This window comes from Mesocricetus auratus, unplaced genomic scaffold, assembly GCF_017639785.1.
Source record: "Mesocricetus auratus isolate SY011 unplaced genomic scaffold, BCM_Maur_2.0 Super-Scaffold_100003, whole genome shotgun sequence".
Lineage (NCBI taxonomy): Eukaryota > Metazoa > Chordata > Mammalia > Rodentia > Cricetidae > Mesocricetus > Mesocricetus auratus.
In genome coordinates this window covers 14646407-14673655 of record NW_024429188.1, presented here as the reverse complement: position 1 = coordinate 14673655, position 27249 = coordinate 14646407, and the positions used below count along the sequence as shown (strand labels likewise).

The window sequence follows — 27249 nt, the reverse complement described above, 5'->3', positions numbered from 1 at the left end:
AGGTAAGTTACTTTGTAAGTGGCTTTGTACTTAGCCCTTAAGGGAAGTCTCCCTGCCATGAATTGATTTCATAATACCTTATGAATTGTCAATACCTCTGAATTGCTGATTCTCAGACTTTGGGGTATTAGGACCCTTTATACTCATAAAATTAGAGGCCCCCTCAAAAGCAAAATTTTGAATGATACTGGTTATATGAATATTTATTTTGATATAAGAGATGATATAAACACTAAACTTTTGGTTTGGGCAGAGAGGCTGCCTTGAACATGCTAGGCATGTGCTCTACCACTGCGCTGCATCTTCAGTCCAACATCCATATTAAACAATAGTAACCCATCCTATGTTATCCCAAAGAGCATCTTCGAAAGAGAAATATTTTCCAAACTGAAATACTTTAGTGAGAAGAGTAAGTACTGTTGTTCTTGCTGTTTAATCTTTATAATATAGGCCTTACCTCCACATTCATTTAGTACTATCTTGGCTTATCTTACTTTAGTTGCGCTATATGAAGAAATCTCCATCTCTCGCGGATATAGGGTTGGAGGGGAGTTTCAGTGACCTTTTAAAATAATCGCAGAATTGGAAATTCTTTTCTGCTGATGACAAGATTCATCAAGTACTGGTTTCTTTGTAAAAGAATAGTGTATTATACTTTATGGGGGATGGTCAGAGGACAACTTACAGAAGTCATTTCTCTCCTTCCACCATGTGGGTCTCAGGGATAGAACTCAGATTATCAAGCTTGCCAGGAAGCACAACTTTACCCACAGAGCCATCTTGCTGGCCCAAGTAGTGGTTTCTTAAAGACTGTTCACAACGTGAAATCTGAAACCGTATTGATGATCCTTTTGTACCCTGATCTATTAAAATCCATTGCTATACCCTGGACTTTGATCAACTCTTATATTCAGAAATGATTTTTGTAAAGTCACACTGATTATTTGGAAAACACTAACAATGTGTGTGTGTGTGTGTGTGTCTATGTCTGAATTCCCAATATTGACACATTTTATTAAACCACAAAAAGCCCCATGTCATCATATTACTTCCAAGACTTCATCAAGAAGTCATCTGAGCAGGAGAAACTGTCACTCCCACTGTGGCAGGTGCATGTTTCCCCAAGTTCATTGGCAAAGGATACCATCAGTTGTTTTCTTTGAAATGACAAGCTGTTCACTTAGTTCATTTTGGAGAAAATTTCTTCTGAATAGCTATGTCTGAGTAACTACAGCCTGTCAGTGCTTCCTTCCAGAAAAAGAAAAACAGTGTTCCATGAGAAAAGGTGCCAGGTGGGCTTGTGACACAACTGAACCAGAACTTTCCCAAAGGTTATGCCCATCCCTTGATGTGTGATATCCATCCAAGTGCTCTGAATTCCTCCACTTCCATTGTGCAGAATATCCAAAAATGCAATCTCCGGTTGAGATTTACTGTATATTAACATATGTGGCATTGTACACAGATGGATGTCTTCTTTGTACCAAGGATGCTTTGACACGAAGCCAGCTCTGCAGTTTTCTTTTCTGAAGAATGTGCTTACTACACTTGGGAGCCACTGTCTGCTTTGTGCTACAGCATCAGCCCTTTTACTGTGCAAATGTCAGTACAGTGGCAAAAGTAAATAACGCCTTCGTGATGTTATAAAAAAGAGTTTGGACCCCACTGGCCTTCTGAATGGGCTTCGAAATCTCCCAGAGCTCAACCAAGCTCCTTTTAAAAACTCTGTCTTCCTGGCTCAGGGTGGGCCTGGCAGACCAGCACCAGAGAATCTTCTGGGAGCTTGGTTATCTCCATGGACTTATACAGACTTGTGTGTGTGTGTGTGTGTGTGTGTGTGTGTGTGTGTGTGTGTGTGTGTGTGTGCGCGCGCATGGTGTAGTGTTGGGGGGGGGTGCACCTGTGAAGGCCAGAGGACAACCACAGGTGTCATTCCTCAGGTACCATCTACCTTGTTATTTGAGAAAAGGTTTTTCATTCAGCTTGAAGCTCTCCTAGTAGGCTAAAATGGCTTCCCAGCAAGCCCCTGGGATCTACCTATCTCTACCTCCCTAGCACTGAAATTAGAAAACCCTACCTCACATGGGTTCTGGGGATCAAACTCAAGTTCCCATGGTTGAGCAGCAAGCTCTCTAGCCCCTAGCCAGAGTTCTGCATGATAAAGTCTGCCAACCACTGCTCTTCTCCAGTAGAGCTCTGAAGGCTCTTCCTCTAGAGGGTCTGATGTAATTATCCATGGCCAACCACTGAACTCTGCCTCCGAACTTGACTGAAATGAATGTGGGTGGCCATGTGCTGATAAAGCTTTATTCATGGATGCACAAGTTTGAATTTCAGATGTTTTCCATATGTCACCAAATCTTTTTTCTAACCTCCCCCTGCCCCATTGAGGCAATTGTCTTACTTAGGGGTATTATAAACACAGACTAAAGGAATAGCGCAAACTGATCTTGAACTTGTGATCTTACTGCTTTATTCTCTTTGGCATTTGGCTTCTGTCATGTACTACCACAACTGGCTAACTATCTAGAAATGTAAAAACCATTCTTCATTCGTAGCTATAAGGAGAGAAAGCTAGATTTGCCCCATGGACCAGTTTGTTGACCTGTGTTCCATATCCTTGGTTTTCCATTGATATCACAAGGAAAGTACAAAGGTTTCAACAACAAACTCTGTTGTTTCTCAATATTACCTACTTACCAATTGGAAATTCCAATCTAATCAATTCAGGCCAATGGAGCTTAGACATTGGAATTCCCAGATGTTTCTAATGTGCTAGAAAGAGCAAGACCTGCTATAGCGTGTTTTTCAAAAAAAACAAAGTAATTTTTATCTTAAACATTTATTTTTAAAAATTAGAACTTGGGAGCTGGGGAGAAGGCTCAGCAGTTAAGAGCATTTGCTGCTCTTTCAGATGATCCAAGTCTGGTTCTTAAGCACATTCATCAGACAGTTTACAACTACCTATAACTCCAGCTCCAGGAAATGGGTGCCTCTAGTCTCTATGGAGCACCTGCACTCACATGCATGTACCCACACAGACACACACATAGACGAACACATGCATTTTAAAAACCTTAGCTGGTGACAAAGCCAAATCCTATGGCCAAGGTTGTGCATTGCAGACTCAGAGCAGGGTTCCTCACCCTTAGCATCAAATGGAAGCACCACACTCCGAGCACAATTGAGCCCAAACTATCTACAGACATTTCCCAGTGTCTCCTGAGGAGCAAGATGGCCCCTGTGTGAGAATTACTGGTCTAAATAATGTAACTTTCTGTTTATAGTATTTCAGGCATTCTCCTCTGAAACTATATTGACATTCAGGGCCTCCTGGTAAGTCTTCGTCGTAAGACACTGTCTTGCACGTCGTAAAATATTTACAACATCCCTGGCACGTACCCACTAGATGTCAGTAGCATCTCTTACCCCAGCTGTGACAAGCAAGAATATCAATAAACTTTGCCAGATGTCCCCATAAGGCACAATCATCCCCTCTTGAGAATGCCTCTTAGCATCTATGTACTTTGTAGGATTCTAGCTGCTTCCATTTCCCTGTAGCTGGTGGTCTGAGCATTGCAAAAGTGTCTTTCCATTTTTTAATTTTGTAGCTTGTTAAGGGGGCAAGGCATGCCCCGAGTAGAGGGGAGTGTGGTGTGTGTGTGTAAGAGACATTCATTCCCTGGGGAAGAATCTGAACCCTTGTTCCCGCTAGCCCTCCTTCTGAGCCAGCATTAAATCTGCAGCCAAGATCACGGATGACTTGGGCAAATCACTTGGCCATTATGAACTCACAGCCATGGCAACGGCCATCCACAAGCCCAAGGACAAAAGGTGTTTTATTCTGTTGTTCTGCACAAAAGGTTCTAGGGATGCTGGGGACAAAATGGCCATTGACAGTTAGAGGCATTGATGTGTACTTTTTTCTCCTTCCTATGTGGTTTATATTTAAACTGTCTTAGACTAATACACACTGGAGCTTTTGTGTGAATCAAACCTAAAACTATCTTTACACAGAGACCAGCTAAATTAAAGCTTAAGATATTAGCTCAAAAAGAGTTTGGGAGTTTGTTGAGAGAGATTGAGTATTACTAGTAAAACTATGTTTGAAACCCTGGCACTGATTTTTTTATTTTAATAAAAATAAGATCACAGCCATAAGAACGGGGTGGGAGGGTGCTTTTCTTGTCCCTTTGGTTTGTGGTAACTAATATTATGAGTGCTGGGTTGAAGCTTGGGAAAATTCAATTCTGTGGGTTTGCAAGTGTCCTGAAGCAAAACATTATTCTTCCTTAACAAGCATTGGCTGTTAGCAACACTGTATGCTGCTGACATGGAACGCCATGCCAATACTTCACAGCATCACTTGCCTGGGACTTCCTAACCTGGAGTTAGCCTGAATCTGAGGCCCACTTCCTTTGCCAGTGTGCATACCTGGCACCTTGGTGGAGGTGAGGGGTGCATGTAAGTCAAATGTGTCCAGTGGTCCCATTACTATGTTCTCAGCCCCTTCCCACATCAGGGTAAAAGGTATTTTTAATGTGAGAACTGCTGAGGTTATCAGGGCTTCCTTGTCTCTCAGAAAGCACTGTAGTTGCAGGCTCTCAAGAGAGCAGAACGATTTAGAACATTTTGTTTTTCTTCCTTGTAGCCCCCAAACTAGCCATTAGGTTTGCAAGTGGCTAAAATGTTGTGACTGCATCCTAGGGGCCTCCATTGTTTAGAGGGTAAGATGCCAAGCACTGTGGGAAAGCAGGCATTTCACATGGACTAGGGAGACCACATCTGATCCTGAGAAAGCGGGACTGCTAACTAGAGTGGCTCCTCCAACCTGTGCATACCACTCCAGAAAGAGGGGTGCTCACTATGGTGCAGTACACACTTAACTGGTTGGTAGAGATGACACCCGAGACTGCATAGCTACACAGCTCACAAACACTCCACTTCTCAAAGTTACAGTTGTTCCTCCCGGAAGCACCCTTGCTAGGAAATAGCCATTTCCTCCCTCGCTCTCTGCTCTCTGATCTTGTATTGCTTCTTGGCTGTGGGGCTAAGATCAAATGGAAACAGAGTGTAGCCCGAACTGGCTTTGAATTCCCACTTCTACCTCTGCTTCCTGAGTGCTGGCCTTAGAGATGTCCACTGCCCAGCCCAGCTCCTATTTCTTCTTGACCCCTGGAAGTTTTTGTTGCTGTCCAATAGTAGCTGTTGGCTTCAGGTTTAGCTTTACTGAACTGGAAGCCCACGTGTTTCCTCTCATCAACCAGAGTCATTTTGTATGACTCCTGTCTGTTTCCCTGCTTTAAAATGTTGAATGGCTTTGCGTGATTCTGAGGATGCATCTGTTGATGCAAAAATGCAGTTGGTCTCAAAGTGATAGTTCATTCTCAAATATGAGTGACCATGTCCTAGGAACACAGATTCAGACCCCCTAAACATCACATTCCAACATGGCAATAGTTTCAATTAAGTTTTTTTAAATAGTAACAGAACAAAGAAAGTTCATAAACCAAAGGATTTTGAAAATCCACAGGTGAGAACAGCAGATGAACAGATTGCAGAAATCAAGATCTTTGCTGAGAAGCTATCTGATGGCATTCTTAGTCCTTTGGGTTGGTAAAGACTAGAGTCTATTTTTATATTCCAAAAGGATCTACCTAGTAAATCATAAAGATGAGTATTATATTCAACACAGAGGTGGGCAATGATTGTCTGTTAATGTGAGAGGCTAATGTTAATGTTAAGAGCGCTAAAAATAGGCCAAGATTATTTGGTTTGGAACCTGTAGCATTCCAGGTGTCTACAAGCAGGGAAGTTCTAACCAGTCAATCAGTCAGCAGATTCTTTTTCTAGGGGTGGGGTGGGTGGATGGGTATTGAGACAACACTGTGTAACCCCTGACTGGCCTGGAACTTACTTTGTTGTTTAGGTTGATTTTGGACTCACAGAGATCCACCTGCCTCTACTTCCCAAGTACTGCAATTAAAGGTGTGCACCACTATACCCAGCAGGAGTCTTTTAACACATTCCAGAATTAGTAAAGTGACCTGATAAACCCTATGTGATCAAGCACCTATGGACCACCATAGGTTCACCACTCCACCCTCTCATTGAACTGTTTCTGGCTTCTTTTAGCTTTCAGGTGGCCTTTGGCTGTACCTTCTTCTCTCCCACCACAGGATTTTCATTCATGTTCTTCTCACTCCCTAGGTTGCTCTTCCTCTCCATCTTTTCCTGCCTTTACCTAATTCCCTCTTGGATTAAACTCGTGATACCTTTCTTAATCACCTCCTGAAACCTGAGTTGTTCCCACTGTTCATTTTCCTCACAACTTTTAATTTAGAATAGTTTAATGACCCCCTCACCCTCCATAAACTGCAAATTCCAACAGAGTATGGAGCACACATATCTAAGCTCACCATTGGGTTCCCAGTACCTAGCATAGGATATCAAATGCATTCATTGAACACTGTATACTCTTTGAAAGCCATGGAATGGCTGACTATCCTTGCTTTGGTCCAGAATCCTGCCTTATAGCAGCTCCAATAAATAAAACTATCTTCCAAAAGACCCCAACACTTGAATGTAACATTGGTTAAGGGAAGGAGCTTCTTTCATTTGCATGAAAGCCAAGCTGTGCCTTCACATAGACTTACACTATCATAGCTGCTTCTTCAATATGATTTAGTAGTTATATCATTAGCCAAGGATAGTTCTTCATAGCCTGTTGTCTAATACCTTTAAATGTATATTGTTTCATATAGTCTGTCCAGTTTTCTTGTTTCAGGCAGGAAGTTAAATTTGGGTTTTGCGCCTCCTCCATCTTGACAAAAAAAAAAGAACTGTTTTGGGGAGTTAGAGTTCATTGTGGTAGAATTTGGCTTGTCATAGAAGAAAGCAGCTGACACTGGCCCAGTATGGAACTTGTATCAGGATAGCTGATCTCAAAGTTGAGCCTCTGTGAGTATTGAGCGATTATACAGTGACATAGAAATGGTGGAGAGCAGTCCAATTGGGCATAGCTGGATATTCACTGCAGGAAGAATTTTAGCTCTTTAGTTAACTGGCCAACAAAGCTAGAATAAGCTCTAGGTCCACCTGGTAGTAGTATTTTTTAATCAGTTTTTCTCCATGTTACATATCACAAGCTTCTAGTCATGTTGTCTGGTAGGATCTTTAAGAGTTGTATCTGTGTTTGTGTGTAGAATGAAGATGACAAGTATGTGGTTTTAAGTCTGGAGCAGTCACACTCTCCGGCCACAAATGAAGCCATCTGAGGGAAATGTATGTTGGTCAAGACTGGCATTCACTGATGTGGTTGTGATTTCCCCGAATTCCTGAAACCCTGCTTTCCACAACATGCAGTATATGGTGTTTGTGGGAGTGAGAAATTGTAGAGAAACATCAGCCTTGCTTGAGTGTTGAATTTGGGACTGGACGGCATTGTTCTTTTTGAGTCTGGGAGCAGCTGTGATAGTTCCTTTGAAAAAAAGGCAGAATACTCTAACCCTCTGGATAAAAGAGCCTTTCAAAGCAGCCACTGTGGATTTGGAAGGATGTGTTCCATTGTTAAGGGCCGAATAGATGTGCTATACTGTAACACTTAACCCTAACTCCAAATGATAAGAAAAGATATGGGTTGTTAAAAATACACATGCACCCAAAATATCCCGAAATGAGTGAGCACTTTATCAGCTTATATGTCATGGTCATCACACGAGTGAGGGAGGCACTGCCACATAAAGCCTTCCTATGCCAGCTCCAGTATGAATTCCCTTCCATTCTGGCACCCCTGCTTCCTTCTGTCTGGTTTCCTCCACTGGTCCTCGGATAGTCTGTACCCTAACCCTCATCATGTTACCAGGTATGGCTGTGCACCACTGGACAGCTATGAGTGTGGTTCAACACAAAATAATAAAAGCTACTTAAAACATGAGGACTTTTGAAATTTTATTTTGTGATTCTATTGTGCAGTTCTTGAGCATGAACTTTGTATATGACAGTGTTGCGTTGCAGTGTTAACACAACTGGACATGCTTGAGCAAAGACTATTCTTTGATGCAGCATCAGACTGATCTTGAAGATGAAAGTATCTTATTTCAGATGTGTGTACCTAGTGCTAAGCACAATGCTTGACGCTCAGTAGGTCTTCACAAGTACCTAATGAATGAAATCCAAGGTGATTTCATCGGGTTCGGTTAGACGCCAGTTCATATTACAGACAAGCAAATAAATGGTAAGTCTGAATTTTGTGATAACGAAATAATGTGAAGCATCCATTATGGCAGCCACTAGCTCCGGTGCTTACCCAGGGAACATGGCCAGTGTTACTGAGGAAATGAAGTTTTCTTTTTATTCCCTCTTAAATAAGTTAGATTTCAATAGCCACATGATCAGATGGCACAGTTCTGGAGCCACGCAGATGTTTAATAAAGATCAGATACAACAGCAAGCATCCATCATGTTCTTCATATTATCAAGGAAACTGAGAACAGGAGGTCACTAATGATCCAAAACACACAGCTCTATCTTTCTATCTTTTCTTTATCTTTTGGAACAGATCCAGCCCAAGGATGTTGGTTTCTCTTAGTTTAAGAGCCTGAAGAGAATTTGGACTTTACATGCATTCCTTCCAGTCAATCTGCAGAAAGCCATGTGGCCAAAACAAAACAAAACAACAACAAAAACCCTGAGCTCCAACATCCGTGTTTACAAATCTCAAGTGTCCGGGGCTCTTTAAGGAATTAACTGGCTAATGAACTTGAAATCATATTGTGCACTCGTTCTATGAGATTTTGCAATCTGTTTCAGTGACTTAAACCTTCCTGAATAAAGGTGGTCATCGTTTTGAAATAGAAGGATGCACAGGCTTCTTGGGAAACCCTGATAGTTTGCATTTCCCGATGAGCTGAAGAGCAGTTTCGGGAAGCAGAGAATCCAGTCACTTTCTGTGGTAGACTGACATTGAGTGTTACCTTCACATGGTATGCTCATCTGAGAAAAGTTCCTCACCGCTTTGTCCTGCTGGGCTTGCAATCCCTGCATCCTATGAAGACCATTTGAGGGAAAGCCTTTCAAGTAGCTTAGTGTGCTTACCCCGAACTAATGAATTGCCCTTGATTGCTGTTAAGCATGTTAATGCGTTTAAAGTTGGATTTTCCCTGACAGGCCATTTACTGGAGGGTCTGGATAATATAAACATGGATGGGAAGTCAGGAGAGATACAGACATTATCCCCAAAGCCAGTACTGTGATAACTGGAAGATAAATGTCTCTATACTAAAAATGTCACCTGGCTGTGGAGGTCAGGCAGGCCTTTATGGACATTTCAAGGAGAAGTTTCTTTGAAAAGTATATAAAGGGACTAGATAGTTTGCTCAGTGGTTAAGAGCACTTCCTGCTGCAAAGGGCCTGGGTTCAATTCCCAGAACCTGCAAGGAGGCTCCCCACATCCTCCAGCATGAGACATGCATGTAGTGCACACACGTACATAAGCACAGGCAAAGCACTCATACACATGAAATAATACAAAATGAATCCTTTTAAGAAGGTAGATAGATATCTCATCTTCTCTATACCAAGTGTGAAGTCTGGCTCTGTCTCCTTCATTTCACTTCATGGAGTCTCATTTTGTCCTTCTCCCCTCTTGTTTCTTTTTCCCCTTCAACTACTTAAATATCACCTACTGGGTTTGGGTTCTGACTCTGAGCATGTGGCATGTGTATAAAAGGTGGAATTTGGGGAGGAGGAGGAGGAGGAGGAGGAGGAGGAGGAGGAGGAGGAGGAAGAGGACTATAAATGAATTGCTTGTGCTGCCCAGGTTGGAGAGGGGAATTTATATTAAACACCTGAGGTAATTTCTGCTAGTTTGAAGCAAACTTGGTTGGACCCACTTGGGTGGACGGTGGTGACTTGGTACTTCAGTACCTTAGAGGCCCTTTCCAAAACAGTCCCCTTGGTATTTTTCCAAACCTGGCAACAGTCTAATTACCACATTGGATTCTTCCAGCCTCCCAGGACATTGAGGGCTTAGGGAAAGCCATTGGGTGCTATGGCAGTAGATGTATTTGAAACCCCAGAAGGCTGGCTTTAGAGAAAAGCTGACTGTGGCTTTTCTTCATGGAGCCACAGTGGCTCTGCAGTCCTCTCCTTTGCCTTTATCAGTGGAATTAGTGTTCCTTATTGTCACTTGGGCAGGTACCCCTCTGCCTCACAATCAGTCAGGAAGCTCTTGTTACAACTCATAATTGACAGTTGATGGCTGTTACTCACTATCTTTGGAGACTGGATCATAGTTACACTCCCTTTAAGAGTGCCAGGGTCCTCACTCACAGAATGTAAGACTGTGGGAACTCCACCATGTGGTCCTTGGAATGTTCACATAGAGCTGAGAAGGGCGATGGAGTAGAAATTTATATGCTAAAGGTAGTGTTCATGAACACCAGAGGCATCACCGCCCATCACGGCCACCTTTTTCTCCTTTGGTGTAGGTTGCTTCGAATGCTGCATCAAGTGTCTGGGAGGAGTTCCCTATGCTTCCCTGGTGGCCACCATCCTGTGCTTCTCAGGAGTCGCTCTGTTCTGTGGCTGTGGGCATGTGGCTCTCGCGGGCACCGTGGCGATTCTTGAGCAACACTTCTCTACCAACACCAGTGACCATGCCTTGCTGAGTGAAGTGTGAGTATCCCCTTCCCTTCACAAATGCATTAAAGACGCAACTACCTCAGTGATTTCTCTTTCTTCTTTTGACAGACTACCCTGTCCTTCACCAGAAAATCAACACCTTTGATTAGAGTTTGCTATATTCAGATAGAAAAAGTCCACGAGAGATGGGAATGTAGCTGAGTTGGTAGGGTATGTGCATCCCATGCACAAAATCCTGAGATTCATCCTCAGCACTGCATGGCCTGTATCCCCAGCACGGGGAGGTAAAAGCAGAAGGATCAAAAGTTCAAGTTCATGGTCATATTTAGTTGTATAAACACAAGAGATTCTCAGAAAATAATTTTTTAAATATTAAAAGTTCAAAGTCATAGCAAATTTGAGGTCAGTCTGGGATATGAGACCCTGTTTTGTGAAACAGAAAAGAAATGGGGGTGGGAGGAGTCCATGATACAACAAAAGAGAAAAGGCCAAGTATGTAGTGTGTGTTTGAGACCCAGGGTGGAATGCCGCTTGCACATGACCAGGTGTAAATAAATACTCCACACAGTAGTGGTAGATGTGGGGACCGTAACACAGTGACGGGTTGATGCTGTAGAGCACCTTACCAGGCAGTTATCATTGTTCCCAAGTAACAAGAATCCTCCAATTTACCCCCTAGAATTGATCCTCTGTGGAATACTCATGCAGGTCTAAGTCGACAGGAACAGTATTTCTACCTCAATAACAGTAGTTCTCTATTAATTCTTCTGGCAGGAGAACTAAGCCCAGAGCACCCCAGTGCACTAAAGAGGAAGCTCTGGAACCATAGCCCTGGCCCTCTGTCTTCCTACTGTGGAACGATTCTCAGTGGCAGCACAATAGTTCTCAAGCTTGATCTCCGAACTGCAAGCCCCACTTGTGGCCATATGTACTTGTTCGAGCAACTTCCCCTTGCTTGACAATTTGGGTCTTTTTGTTGTAGTTCTGAAGTTTCACTGTTTATGTGTTGTGATCATAAAGAAGCATCCTCATCAGAGTAGAAAAGGCATAAATAGCCATTTGTGGACTCATGATGAAATGGCTTTTGGTTTGGATGTTAAGGGTCTTGCTGTGGTCTTGGCTGTCCTTGGACTTGAGATGATCCTCCTGCTTCTGCCCCCCAAGTGCTGGGATTGCAGGTGTCAATTACCATGCCTGACACAAACCACATTTTAAAATCTGTACACAAATGACATCTAAAGAGATAAACAAGAATGAGAAGGCTGTACTGGGGAATCAACTGGTACAGATGTGCGGAAGTAATGCATGGGTGGAGAGCTGGGGACATAGCCTGATCAGTAGCATGCCTACCTAATATGTATGAAGCTCTGGGTTGGATTAGAAGCGCCGCATAAACTGAGTACACACCTGTACGTGCCCACAACTGTAGGTGCCCACACCTGTAGGTGCCCACACCTGTACGTGCCCACACCTGTACGTGCACACACCTGTATGTGCACACACCTGTAGCCCCAGTGCTCAAGCAGGTAGAGGCAAGAAATTTAAAGCCATCAGTGTTGATGTGAAAAATATGCATTGGAGTCAGATGAGAGTGACAGTGGCTCAGGAATACAGATTTAGGTCACCTCAAATTCCATGATCCAAAATGAAAGCACTTTCATGTTTTTATAATAACAATAAAGAAGGCCACAAATGAAGACATTCTTCAAATACATTGATGGAAACATCAGAGAGGCAGGTTAAGCAAAGCAGGAAGCCTTTGTTGAAGGCCTCAGATACTATCTGATGACACTTGTGGCTTTGGTTGGTGGAAGGTAACGCTCTACTAAGTCAATCCAATCCAAGGATTTTTTTATCTGTTAGTCACATGATGTTAGGTCTGGCACAGAGATGGACAATGAGTGGCTATTTAGGGGGTTAAAGATAGCCCAAGCTAAATTGTAATTGGGCTCTGGATCTGTCCACAGTCATTAAGTACTAACCAATTCATAGGCCTTCTAGAAGCTTCAGTTTGAAAGTGTGGTTTCTTTCTGGGACCTTTTGTTCACATCAGTTATATAGCAAATTCAAAGCTAATCCAGGATACATGACACCCTGCCTTTTCTTTAAAAAAAAAACAGAGAGAATATGCAGAGAAGGAATAGCAGAAAAGGTGTATTAACTCAATTAGCTAGTGATCTTAATCATGGCTCTCAAACTTCCAAGAAAGTTTGCAATATGTCTATGCTTTGCTGCAGACCAGTTAACTAACTCTCTTGGAGGTCTTATCCAGGTACTGGTATTTTCTGAAACAACCAGATGATTTCACTGGGAAGCCAGTGCCTGATGATCTTCCTTTAAGGGACAAACTTAGTTGTGAATCAACTTTCTATAACTCACATGGAAGTTGACAATCCCATCACTTGTGTAACAAGGATCTGCACAAATGTCCCCTTAAAGATACCCTAAGGGCTGCCTTAGGTGATAGCGTCAACCACCAAGCCTGCTTGGGAAGTATTTTTGACATGTTGGAAAAAGCATGCTGTCTATTGAACCAGGGTTCAAATGCCTACTGTGGCACTGTGTAGCTTTGGGTGGGTAGCTTGGCTCCTCAATGCCTGTGCTACATGTAAAATGGAAATATAAACCTCCATTGCACAAGACTTGATCAACGAAAACTCTTGCTTGAGAAGGTTGTCGACCTCACCCACAGTCCTAACATAAGAAGGCCTGGACTCCTAAAGTGAGTAGCATGTCCCCATGGGTTGCCCTGTGAGCCTGATGAGGCTACGAGAGATGCCACAGTAAGGGTGCCTCGTGTCCCCACTCCACAGTGCCTCTCACATTTGCAGCCATCTTCTTTTCACAGAATCCAACTGATGCAGTATGTCATCTATGGAATTGCATCCTTCTTCTTCTTGTATGGCATCATTCTGTTGGCAGAAGGCTTTTACACCACAAGTGCAGTGAAAGAGCTGCACGGTGAGTTTAAAACAACTGCCTGTGGCCGGTGCATCAGTGGAATGGTGAGTACTAAACTCCGGTATTCAACAGAGTCATGCGGGGCTGGGTTTCTACTAGGTGAAACAGGAGCTATTCAGAGCCATATGTGGCTGGGTTTCTTCCTACTAGCTGAAACTAGGAGCTATTCATGGAGGGTCCATAACACAAATACTGTTCTTACCAATATGGCCACAGGAATTTGAAAACCTTTGTGTTGTTGATAAAATTTGTGACTGGTAGTATTAAGTCAAATGTCTCCCTTTTGTTGGGCTCTGTTCTAGAGGAAGATAAATCTTCAAAGATAGAGTAATAGACTGCTTCATCACAAAAGAAAAACATTACATATAGTACATGCTCATGAGTATTTAACACTGGAAAATAACCAGGGCCTTCTGCATGCTAGGTAGGTACTGTACCAGTAAGCTACATCCCAAACCTTATACAGATTTTGTACATATGTCCCTATCAAAATGTTGCACAGGGAGCTGGACATGTTGCTATTCATTGGAAGAATGATCAGATGTAGAGAAAGTAATTGGAAGTCTGAGAAAAGTACCAATGCTGAGGAAGAAACGTAAGGCATGGTGTGACCCTCCCAGGAGGAAATGATGCTTTCTACTGTGTAGCTGTGATTGCACCCTGCTGCAGAAGAGGTAGAAGATAGAACCAGGAAGGAGAGGAAGGACTCTCCAGCACCAGGAGAGTCCACTGTTTACAACAATTTTTGTGAAGGAGGCATGCTATTTGGGGTGGAATTCTTTGTACCCTTGATGACTTGGTCATGAAGAATATTATAAGAGCTATTGTATCAAGTTTCCTAAGGTAAATGTGGGGCTGATGAGATGGCTCCGTGGGTGAAAATGTTCACCATACATACTATACAACCTGAGTTCAAACGTGAGAACTGACAATGTTAGAGAAACCAACTCCCTGAAGACTAGCCTTTGACCTCTGCATGTGTGCTAAACACCCGTGCACACAATACTCACATGGTAATTGAAATTTTAAAAATGATCAAGGTAAATACAATCCTGACTGTGGCAGAAGTATTACCACCCTGGGAAAATCATGGAGACACAGACTGTCCCAGCTGTTGCTCTGCTTGGTCCTGGAATTTTGTGTCCTTGGCTGCACAAAGGGGGAGAGTGGAGGGTGGGAGTGTTATGATGCTGGTGGGAATGAGTGGCACCAGGCCAAGGGACAGGGACACTGAAGTGCATAACCAGAAAGGGCTTTATCCCAGACCAAAACAGAGGAAACTGCTTCACATGAGACTGGAAAGAGGGACCAGTGTGAGCAGGGGAGGCCCAGAAAAGTAATCTAGTCATGTGACTGGGCTGACCAGGAAGAATGGAGGTGAGGGGAAAGAACACTGCTTGGAGGAGGGGGAGGGGCCCAATCAAGACAAGCCTTGAATCTCAGGTTAAGAATGGCATTGGTAGGCAAAGACAAGTGGGGTAGTGGCAGGATCAACTCAGTAAAGCATAAGATCTGGCCAGTCATTTAGGGGTATGGAGGATGAATTTGGAGAAGTGAGATTGCAAGATGCCATCTCAGGACTCAAGTGAGACAGACTGTGGGGATGCCAACTGAGCCCAGGCAGTGGAGTGGAGGAGGAGCTCTGGATGTGGTCGTGGGTGGGACAATGAGAGGAAGAACTGAGTGACAAGTCTGGCTCCAGTACTGTGCTGGGGAACTGTGTGCCATTAGGGTGTGGAGAAGTCAGTGGATTCGGTATGACCCACGGGGCCTTAATACAGCCTTGGAGAACCACGTGCAATTAGCTAGTGTGTCATATACAAGCTTGGGGCTGGGGCTTCTGAGATTACTCTGGGCTGAGATGACTGGGAGTCACTTGTCTAACAGTAAAACTGTAAGCAAGTTTCCACCAAGGTTTGTGAAGGAGTCCAGAGGTACGTCATCATCTGCTGGGTAGGGTCAGAGTCATCTAGGGACACATAATGTCTCTGAAAGTAAGAGAGAAGTAGCCAAGGAGATGCCTGCGAAGGGTCCAGATCATTTGATGTATCAGGTACAGTCTGTATACCATTCCTCCCATTAATGGCCTCCTCACTGTTATAGGAACCCACATCCTGAAGGCTGTGGCACATAGTACCTGAAGATGCCTACAACCTTCTTAACCTCCATTCTGCTAGTTCTGTCCAAGTGTCACCACAGTTGAATGGCTGTACCTCAGGCTCCTGCTGTCTCTTGTACCACTGTCCCAGGAACTGGCCAGCCCTCACTTCCCTCAGCGTAAGGCAAGGTCATGAACAGTCTTACTGAAAGGGGATACCACTGTGGCCACACTCCTGTTAAGCACCATATGCCTGTTGACTCACACCAGCATCTCTTTTGGCTGGTCTTGGACCTGGGACTTGCTGATTAGACCACACTGGGTAGTTGTGAACTCCACGAGTGTACCTTTCTCTAACTATCCAGCACTGGGGTTACAGGTGTGTACTACCACACTCTGCTATTTATGTGGATACTAGGGATCAAACTCAGGCCCCCATGCTTGTAGCAGTAAGTGCTTTACCCAGCCAAACTTGGACTTTCAAAATATTTATATTTATTTAGTGGGGTGAGGGCCATAATAGCTTGATATACAGTATACATGTTATGATGCATGTATGGATGGCAGGGGACCATTTGTAGGAATCAGTTCTGTCCTCTACCTTGCACATTCTAGGGACAGAATAGGTCACCATCAGGCTTGGTAGCAAGGGCCATATCACTGGCTTTGGTTTTGAAAGGTTACATTGACCGGGCAAAAAGTGCATGGTTGGGGACACAGCAGCAGCATGCTAATGTAAGGTGAAGAGATGAGGACTGCTCTGTGTTGAGGAAGGCCTTGCTTTCCTCAGGCCTTGATGGGAAACAAACATCCACTTTCCCAGGGTGGGGAGGCTGCTGAGGAAGGCTCTGAACACCAGATTCATCATGGTGGGAGGAGAAGCTTCCAGAGGGTGCTTTCTACCTAGCACTGGTCTGACCTCTGGGACCTGACCCCTCCATGGGAAGTAAAGGCTCATCTAGGCCAAGGAACACCAGCAGCCCCTTCTCAAGTCCCTTTGGTGTTATTAGAAAGCCCATCAAGGGCATCCGTTCTCTATGGATAGGGAAAGAAGGAGAAAACCTTTTCTGAACAGCCAGCTTGGAATTCTTGGGGAGGAAGAAGAGGTGGGACTCCTGAAGTGTGTTCATTTGAATAATTTTAGCAATACAGGTGCTTCAGAAATTGGGAAGGCCCTTACAAGAACAGGACAGTACCTTGTATCTGCAGTTTCTCAGGATGACAAAGAAGGGGCAGCAATTTGAACCTGATGTCCAGGCCATTCTCCCCCTATTGCATAAAGTTAGGTGAAGATGAAATAGAAGAGGAAAACGGGAATCTTAACAGATTCAGTTGTGCTCATGACAAACTTCTGGTCAAGGTTCAAGCATCTAATGCTTCCAGTAAGTTCTCTGCACCAGGAAACTTGCAGAGTTCCTTTTAAGAAAAGGCTTCCTGTGATAGTTGCTATTTTTCCATACCCACATGCAAGGTAAAACAAAGGGACGTGCTGAGAAATCAACATGCTGTTATGATTCAGTGACCTGTAAAAGACACCCTGGACCTACCTCACATTTAGTAGGATACTGGGAGTTTTGGGGAGCTGATGTTTAGAAAGACTATCTCATCGCTGGCCCAAGTGTGCTGGCCTGTGAACCCAGTTTTATGCCAGGTTGAGGTAAGAAAATCAAAAGTTTAAGCAACTTAGTGAGACCACTTTTCAAAATAAAAATATAAAAAGGGAACTGGGTGTTTAGCTCAGTGGCAGAACACTTGCCTAGCATGTACAAGACCCTAGATTCAATTCCCAGTACAAACACAAAACAAAAACAAACAACAATAACAACACAACACAAGCCTCTTTCAGACCCTGTAACTAATTAGTTAAATGAAGGTCACCTCTTGGGTTCTCACAACTTTGATGGTTAAAAGAGGAATATGAGGGGCAGGAGAAATGGCTCAACTGGGTGGTCTTGAGTTTGATACTCAGAACTCAACATAAAAAATGCAGGCATGGTGGTCCAGCTTGGAATCCTACCACTGGGAAGGCAGAGACAGGGGGATCCCTGGTCCTACTTGGTCTGTTCCAGAACACTGAGACAGCACTGTCAAAAAAAAGTGCAAGTACCTGAGAAACAGGAAGACAAGTTGTCCTCTGGCCTCTACAGTCCACACATACATGCATATGTGTATCTACACACACACACACACACACACACACACACACACACACACACACACACACAATGGGGAGACTGAGAAAGCTCCAAGCTCTCTTCAGGCATTAGGGCACTACCATGCTAGATCCTTCTTGTGGGCCCTGACAGCAATACCTCCCCTGCTCCTCTATGCTGAGTAATGTTTCTTCCTCAGTTGCAGCCAGGTCAGGTCCCTGGATGCATCCTGTATCCCATGGATCCCAACTGGGCAGAAAAGTGCAGCCCTTTCCCTGAGATGAACCTGCCCATTTCAGTGAGATTCTTTTTCCCTCCTCTCGTTTTCTGCCTAGTTCGTTTTCCTCACGTATGTGCTGGGAGTGGCCTGGCTGGGTGTGTTCGGCTTCTCTGCGGTGCCTGTGTTTATGTTCTACAACATATGGTCAACTTGTGAAGTCATCAAATCCCCACAAACCAACGGGACCTCGGGTGTTGAGCAGATCTGTGTGGATGTCCGGCAATATGGTACCTCCTTTCAATCCTGTCCCCATCACTCCTTCTTTGTCTTGTGCCTATACCTGGGATAGAATTAGCACATAGACCTCTTTTTAACCATCATAACTCATTTCCTGCCTTCTTCATGAATAGTTCACACTCTTCTCTATTTCCTGGAGGCAAGCCTCCCTGGGCCTTTATACTTGCTAGAGGATGTTATCTGAGATTTGTAAGAATAGTTTTCAAGTTAGGTAGATAGTTAAAAAAATAAGCCTTTTATAATGCAAAACTACTTTATAATGCAGTTCAACTAAAAACAACTTTGATACCCACTGTAAAAATTTAATTTTTTTTGTTTTTCTTTTTTTGCCCTCTTTTTGTTTTTATCTCACTGTGTAGTCCAGGCTGGCTAGCTGGTCTTGAACTCACAGCCCCACTTCAGTCTCTTGAGTGCTGGGATCCTAGCATGTGCTCCTATGCCCAGTTCTTTTCAGTTTCACACTGACTTCTCAGCTAATATATTTGTATACCTGGCTCTTTAAAGGAAGCCTTCTTTAAAGGACCATGAACTTTAACTAATCTTTACTGAAAAACAACATAAAATGCAGATGTATTTCAAAGTCACCATGATGGACTCTAGCGGATCGGTCTTCAGTAGTCAAAAGCTGGTTTAGATATTTTTTTCTCACAAATGGGATCCTCAAAGCACAGTTCCTGTGACAAGCCACAGAAAGAGTCACTGGGGTCTTTAACCAATTAATTTGGGTGAAAATTGACTCCCTTGCTGAGGGAAGGCCACATCCTAAAAAGGGAGTGTAATTACTGCTCTATCTAGGATAGTAGGAAATGGGTTCTCACCAGAAAACAGGGAGGAAGAGAGCTTTCCATTAGAAATGAATTCGGAATGTGTCCTGGACAAAGACGGCTTTCATTTTTACACAGATTTGCTTATGTAGCTTAGTCTCAACATCTTATAGCATTGTATAAAACTTGCCCAAAACTGCCCACAGCAGATCTCTTCTCACAAGGGTTCAGCCTTAAAACAGATTGAAAGGGCCTCGGGCTGGGCACGGTGGCACGTCTATAATCACAGGCGTCAAGAAGCTGAGGCAGCAAGATTGCCAGTTCCTGGCCTGCCTGGGCAGACTCGACCCTGCTTCAAAACATAGTTTCCATAAAGGAATATGTACAAGTAATCTCTGCACGCCTTACAAAGAACTCTTGTTGCCATGGTAATAACGTTTTTAAATCGTGTCTTTGCCCAGCTGGTTATTTTTGAGTGTACTTGAGTTGACATTAGAGATAGGAGAGAATGAGGACTTAACAAAAGTCCCTTCCTTACTTTCTGGGAGAAGTGCAAATTTAGCCATGCTTATATTTAAGCACATTTCCATGCATTAAAGAGAGAGAAGAGTGGTAACCCAGTAGACAACCGTCACTGTGGAAAGAACACAAGAGTTATAGCTAGAAAAAGAATAATACAACCTGTGTTCCTGTGGAAAGGATACAGACCCTAAGGTTCATGTGATCTAAAGCACCACTATCGCTTCATGAGGGGGTTCCCCTGCAAATTAAATTCACTACAGGAAAAAAATTCTAGCCTTGAAAGTGTGGGCCATGCAGTGCACTGCACACGTTTAATCCCAGAATTAAGGAGACACAAATGCAGGCAGATCTCAAGGCCATGCTGGTCTACACAGCTAGTCCTTGGCTAGCCAGGGCAACACAGTGAAACATGTATCTACTAAAAGAAAATAAAAATTGACATTTATAAATACTTAACTCCACTGAACAAAGTACAGTCTACAGGGAAAAAATGCCCAACTATTGAAGTCTCACATAGACTAGAGTGATTTAGCTCTTGCTCTGTTACCCAAACAGAGCTTATTCTTGGTTCCTCATTGCCTGAACTTCAGACAGCAGATGACTTGATTGAAAAGGAACATAGCTGACAATGTAACGAATCCAAAGTGGAAAGGTCTACTAAGAAAGTGAGGAGGAGGGCCAAGACGGCAGCATAATAGTTGACTGTGTGCTTAGCACACACAAGGACCCTAAATTCAATCCCTGGCGTTGCAGGGGAGAGAGAGCACTACCACCACAAAACTAAAGCAACCTAAATGGAAGCCAAACCACTGGTACTACAGTTTGTACTCATATTCTGTTCGGGTTCATTTCACAGGTATCATTCCCTGGAATGCTTTCCCAGGCAAAATCTGTGGCTCTGCCCTGGAGAACATCTGCAACACAAATGAGGTAAACAAGTCACAGTCCTGAGCACTCACACTTGGTGACTTACAACCTAAGCTGAGAAACAGGGCTCTAGATGATGGCGAAAGTGCCAGGAAAGGAAGGTCTTTAGTGTAAACTGTTGAACTCTGTGTAACCACCACTCTTTATTTTCCATCACCAAAAAAATAATGTGCATTTCATATGGTCCAGCCCATTTAGGAAGGATCCTTAAGATGATGGGCTTTTTTACTCTCTGCAATAGTTTGTGATCCCAAACCTAAATATCTGAGAAATGATTTTGGGGAATGTTTTCAGAAAACAAAACACTTTTCACAGACAAACTGAAGTTAATTCCATTTTTTTAGAAGTCTGGGGCTGGAGAGATGGCTCAGCACTTAAGAATACTTGGTGCTGTTCAGATCAACACAGGTTCAGTTCTCAGCACCTGTTAGAGCAGCTCACAACCATCTGTTAACTCCAGTCCCAGGGGGCCCAGCATACTCTTTTGGCCTCCAAGGATACCAAGCACATATACTATTATACATGCAAACAAAACATCCATACCCACAAATACAATAAAAAACAATAAAGTACCCTAAATTTGTGCATATATTAGATTTTTACTAAGAGACCAGAGCTAATCATTTCTATTTCCAGAACAACTTATTATGAGGGTTTTTTTTTAGTCCTTATCTGGCAACATACCCTAACACTGAAATCAAACTTGCTTAATGCTATTCATCATCTGTGGGCTTACAACTGTTTAGGAAACAAGTCTCCAATGCACTGGTGAGAGTGTGTATTTAAGAAAACATTAATGTGTTTTGGAAAACACCAAGTTATAGGAACAATCAGCTTTTCCCCTGTCTGGCTTGTCCATTTGTATAGCCATAACATGGATTGGTGGCTCATAGCAGAGCCTCCTAACCTTGGCTGCACATAGCAGTCAAGGGACTACACTATATCCATGGTTGAGGCCCAGACCTTTGCTAGTCCAATGTGATTCTGGGGTGCAGCCTGAGCATCAGAAATGTTTGAGCCTCCCACAGTGATTGTAACATGAGCCTGGACTCCAAGGGCACAAGGGCACATGGGCCTATGCCCAGGCTGGCAGCCAATAGCTATAGAGTAAAGCAGCATGTAGTCAATGGCTGTGGAGTAAAGCAGCATGTAAGATCCTTCACACCACACAAAATGCTCATGGTACCCCATTCTTTCCTAGTTCTACATGTCCTATCACCTGTTCATTGTGGCTTGTGCTGGAGCTGGTGCCACCGTCATTGCCCTGGTGAGTAACTATCCCAGAAACCCCCTAGTGTAGCACTCTTGCCCCTTCCTCCAAACAATACACTTCCTTTTCAGCTTTTATCAGCAGATGAAGCAAAGGATGTGTATATTCAGCTGTGGTTAACTGTTCCTTCTGTAAACTTACCGAATGTCTAGTTTGCAGGAAGTATTAGTAGCTGCCTTGGCACCGACTGATGCAGTTTGGACACTGGAAAGAAGAGAGGGTACCAACACCTGCTGACTAGGCATAGCATGTTGCCTTATTGCATTTAGCAAATAGCTCCATGACTTCATTCATGGACAGAGACTCACGTGAGTCACTGCCCATTTCTTTGCAAAGAAATGTTGATTTCCAAATAGAAATATAATATACATAAATAGTTGATCTCCTTATGTGCAGAAATAATATTCTATATAGTCAATTCAAATGTTAAATTGTATATATTGAACACAGCCTATCGGGGAAACACAGAGTAGCCTCTGGGTAACATTACTCCATGTAGATTTCAGTGTAAGATACTTTAGTTAATATATATTGTTGATTCCTTACTACCATCATCACTATTACCCATGTCTGGCTAAAGGTTGTCTCACATACATTATCTCTGGAAGGCACTAGCGCGCCTTTCTTGGGAGCTATTTTAGCAAAAGGGGCACTAAACAGAATGCTTGCTTACAGTGTGAGCACAGAACACAGGCAGCAAAGCATCACCTCAGTAAACCTCAGCTAAAGGCGTGCACACGAGGGGACTCAAATCTTTAACTGCTTTGCACGTGCCCAGTCATTGATGAGAGAATATTGTTTTAGTGTGACATATTTTACCAAGTAGGCGAACTTGGAATCTGCACATAATGAGAATCAACTTATAAGCAAATAGGCTTGCATGCATGTCTGGGACTGGTGGTGGCACAGGGCCTTGGTTTATGACTTGTAAGAAAGTAATTTAAGACTGGGAGAGCAAGGAGATTTCAGCTGCTTGAAGATGGCCCATCCTCAGTTTTCGTAACCATTAAGTCATTCCTTCCCATGAAATCACCATGGTGACCTGTTGTCTTGGCTGAGCAACAGGCAGGAAGAAGACTAATTGCTGCTGAGCAGGCAGTTGGAAACGATGAGAAGAAACAGGGCAGTGAGCTTCATCTCTCATACTGCTGACCCAGCTCTCTATCTTGTTATTCTTGAACCATATCCAAGGCTTTTTCATAATCTTACTAAGGGCAGAGCCAAGGACTTACATTATGTATGTGTGATCAGAAAAAGTCATGTGCTAGATGAGAAACATCATCTGCTTTGATTGCAAAGTGGGGAGAAAGTCCTTAGACTGTGAGCTGGCACTCATGCCTGCCCCAGTTTAGAGGTGTCGCACCATCAGCCCCCACTGCCTGTATCTTACTCTCCTGTTTTGTTCTCTTCCACCAGCTGATCTACATGATGGCTACTACATATAACTATGCGGTTTTGAAGTTTAAGAGTCGGGAAGATTGCTGCACTAAGTTCTAAATTGCATAAGGCTGATAAGGAGCTTTAGGGAGCTTGGCTCTGTAGCATGAATACCACTGACACTCCAGACTAAAGCAGAGTCTAGCTTTCTAGTTTTGCTACAGTAATTTGTAAATAGCTTAAGTTAACCCACTTTGCATGGTAGACTAAATAATATGATTTACTGTACATGGATTACAAAAGAATGGGGTCTGGCTATTTCACAGTTTGAAAAGGATTGTTATTTACTGACACTGGTGAGCATCCTTTGAAAAATAATTTTCTTGAACTTAAACTTGGAGCAGTATCTCTAAATGAAGTGTTACCACTTAGACATACCTGCATTTTCCGTTATTTTTGCTTGCTTGATAACCAGCCTTAATGATGGAAAAGAAAACAAGTGTTGAAGATGGAAAAGTTATAACCTAGATTTCATTTTGTCATTCTCTTTTCTAGCAAATATTTTGCAAGCATATTTTACATTCCATTTAAAAGGCTTTTATATCACATGGTTTGTTCATTACCAAATAATGCCCTTTCAAGTGGACCAGATACAAATTTGAAGAAGGGTGTCACCCATTTGATTTTTCTGAAAAACGATTACATATTTTTTGGCGTAATACTTACACCTTTATAACCCACAAAACTAGTAACTTCAAATTGTCTTGCTGAACAGTAACTGTTCCCTCATAACTAGGTTCTTAAGTTGCATGTAAGATTTTAAATAGGAAGAGAAGCTGGGCCCAGATCTGAAGGTCTCATATACACTGAGAAGGAAGTATGGCTTTTAAAGAGACTGAGCTGTGTAGATTTATGTTTCAAGGAGTAGGAAAATACATGAGAAGGAAGTGTGTGCCACATAAACTGTAAAGAATAAGGATTTTTATGTGAAATGAACTTAGAGGAAATGAAGTAAAGGCAGTTATAAAAGGAAGAACAGTTTTCACTACTAAAAACGTGTTAGCACACAGACTGCATACTTAGTTTTTTAATTTGGGTTTTGACATCCATTTAATTTTTCCACATTAAATATACAGTTCTATAATTATTTACTCAAAATAAACATTTTTCACACTTGTAGGCCTTTGGGGAATCTTTCTTTACCCACAGTTAAGTCTTGGCCCTAGACTTTTAAACCTAAAAGGCAATGTTTCTGAGCTTCTGCATTTGTCTTTAAAATTACTCTCAAGATGGTAAAAGGCACTGTCATGTTTCATTTTGACTTCTTAACAATAACTTTGGCCATTTTATTCCCAAGTTTACTCTATTTGCATACTAACTTTTCTTCAGCTCTTAGTATGAAGCCAACTAGTAGAGCATGCTGTGCCTCTGACAGCTCTGCTAGCAGGAGAGCACTAATAGTGAATAACCCTCGGCCCTCTCCAGCTGATCTGTCTAATCTGACTACCAGCTCGCTTTGCCTTCTCACATGCTCACTAGCCATCATGCTCACCCTTCTTTTCCAGATCCACTTCCTCATGATACTGTCTTCTAACTGGGCTTACTTAAAGGATGCAAGCAAAATGCAGGCTTACCAGGATATCAAAGCAAAGGAAGAACAGGAACTGCAAGATATCCAGTCTCGGTCAAAAGAACAACTCAATTCTTACACTTAAGAGTGTTTGCCAGAGTGTGTCAGCCGACGAATTTACAGCTCTGACAAATCATCAGACAGCTGCTCTGCAGTACAGATGTGTATCCCACCAAACTAATGTAGACATACCAACATTTCACTGTCTGTCTCAAGCTGCTGGGGTGGATCTCTAGGAAAACCTTCCAGTGGGCAAATCATTTTCTTAGAACAAATATTGGAGGTTTCATGTTAGCCATTTTAAAAGGCAACACTTTGACAGAATGACCGTTCATCCTTTGCAAAGTTGTGGCATGTGCACTTAACTGCTAAAGCAGTTCTAATACAGGCAATGGAATTACATCATGCTCCTTGATAGTATCAAAGAATGTGATTCTAGATTTGCATATGCCACCTGTTCTCGAGTGTTATCAAAATAGAATTGGTGTGAAGTTCATTTCTGATAGCTGACCTTTATTAACCTTTGGCTCATCAAAGATGTGATTATTTCAAACCTGTAAAAATTAGCATCCCCAAGGTCTCACTCATTCATTTCCCATGCCACTCAGAAATCTATCTGTTAGTAATGCTAAAATGAGCTGCAATTACGCTAAATTTATCAGTGCAGAAGCTGGATTCAGACTCGAGCTCTGCAAAATCGGCTTTATATTAGCTCACATGGCAACGAAATGATAGTGATGATGATCACCATTCTTGTTTAGAAACAAATGTCAGCTCTGCCTTAATATTTGCTTTAAATTTCCAAGAATCTATATTGTAACCAGAGACCCAAAATAGTCCTTCATAGACTTCTGTTCCATGAATTTCTTTTTTTAATTAAGAAGTGTTACCTTGTTAAAATGACCACAGTTCTAAACCATCTTAAGTGGTCTGGATAATGAGTTTACAGTTTCATATCAACTATCTAAAACCTAACTGCAAATTGACCACAGCCTCTGACCTCCTACTTTTATAGACTTTAATACGTAAGTAATTTAAATTAGGGTTGGTATTTGTTTTCTTATCTAAATCTTAATTTCCTGGAATAATAATGTTTAATGTTCAGCAAGAAAACTGCTTGAGTTTAAGCCATTTTCAAAAGAAACTTGCCTTCTAACTCATTGTATTCCAGAACATTAAGTGATTAATAGGTACTGGGTATTAGTGATGGTAAGCTTTGTGTTGTTTTTTTCTGGAATGATTCATATAACTGTGGGGTGCATCAGTGCTTTTCAAAGGGGCTGCATACTATAGGGTTAACTATGTATATTCATGTTAAGAGTTACCTTGTGGTTTGGCTGTTTCCTGGATTTTAAAAAATATACATGTGCAGAAATGTATTCACATGAAAGGAAGCATACCTTTATCAAGATGCTATTAAAATCGAACATCAACTATCGTATTTCATTTGGATTTTTTTCTTTTGGTCAATGCCGAAAAAACGCCTATTTGGATTCTTTGTAATTGGGAGATGCTCTCTTCTGTGTAGAAAAGTTGTTCCAAGATAGCTTAGTGTTTTGTTTTCCTGTTGCATGACAGAATTCAATATTTTTTCCAGCAGTGGAGGTGCTGTTAGAGTTCAGTGTTCTAGAAGAGGCAGTGTCTAAAAGCCTAATTTTACTTTTCTAATTCTGGTAGCTATTGCCAAGAATTTATGAAAGTTTTGTTGAAGTAGTCTAATATTTTTTATGTAAAGAGCATTAAATTTTGCTATGTATAAATTTTTGTAACCTAACAGTGAATCAATATTTTCTATCAGTGCCAAGGGCTTCCTGTAGTTCTATTCAAGTGTTACAATAAATATTTGTAGATAATAGTCAATACTTGTGTATGCTTATTTTAAAGATCTATTTAGGTGGAAATAGTTGTGGATGTACTAAAGAGTAATGAAATAAAATTATAGCTTCATTTGCTTGCCTTTTTACCATACATAAATCCTATCTTTCTCTGTTCGAAGTATGGTGTCATTTTTAAATAACATAATTCAAAATTTCACAGTGGTAAAGAAATGTAGTCCATGGGAGAATGCTACAGGTTTTATTTTGCACACACACAGAAACCTGATTTTAGCAAGAACAATCTGAGGAAATATAACCACTGGGCTGTATTTTGTATAAAATGCCACTAGCACTTAAAAGGTCTGTGAAAGGGACAAGATTTTCATAACTAGTTTCTCCAATAAAAAGCCATCTACCTACAGGATTAACACATAGCTTAATTTAGGGCAAAGTAGAAATACTGGAGAGCCTTAGTTGACTCATTTTCAATCTCAAAGTCTAGGGGAAAAGATCTATCTGGGGATATCATGAAATCTAATTCTGACAGTTATTTTCTGAAGCAGCAGCAC

The 27249-nt window shown here is 42.3% G+C and overlaps 1 protein-coding gene across 6 annotated transcripts in view; it reads left to right on the top strand.

Moving 5' to 3' along the window:
* The window catches only part of Gpm6b (glycoprotein M6B), a 145112-nt gene extending 118302 nt beyond the window's left edge, over positions 1-26810 (top strand). For 4 of the 6 annotated variants that reach the window (XM_040744050.1, XM_005074191.3, XM_005074186.3 and 1 more), the window contains 6 exons: positions 10491-10677; positions 13493-13649; positions 18192-18363; positions 20516-20589; positions 21788-21853; positions 24799-26810. In XM_040744050.1, coding sequence (XP_040599984.1) covers positions 10491-10677; positions 13493-13649; positions 18192-18363; positions 20516-20589; positions 21788-21853; positions 24799-24948 — 806 coding nt within the window. In that variant the 3' untranslated portion in view covers positions 24949-26810. Of the gene's footprint in view, positions 1-10490; positions 10678-13492; positions 13650-18191; positions 18364-20515; positions 20590-21787; positions 21854-23272; positions 24413-24798 lie in introns of those variants that run through there. The other 2 variants (XM_005074187.4, XM_005074192.4) reach the window with 1 other exon arrangement.
* Positions 26811-27249: the final 439 nt, after the last annotated feature.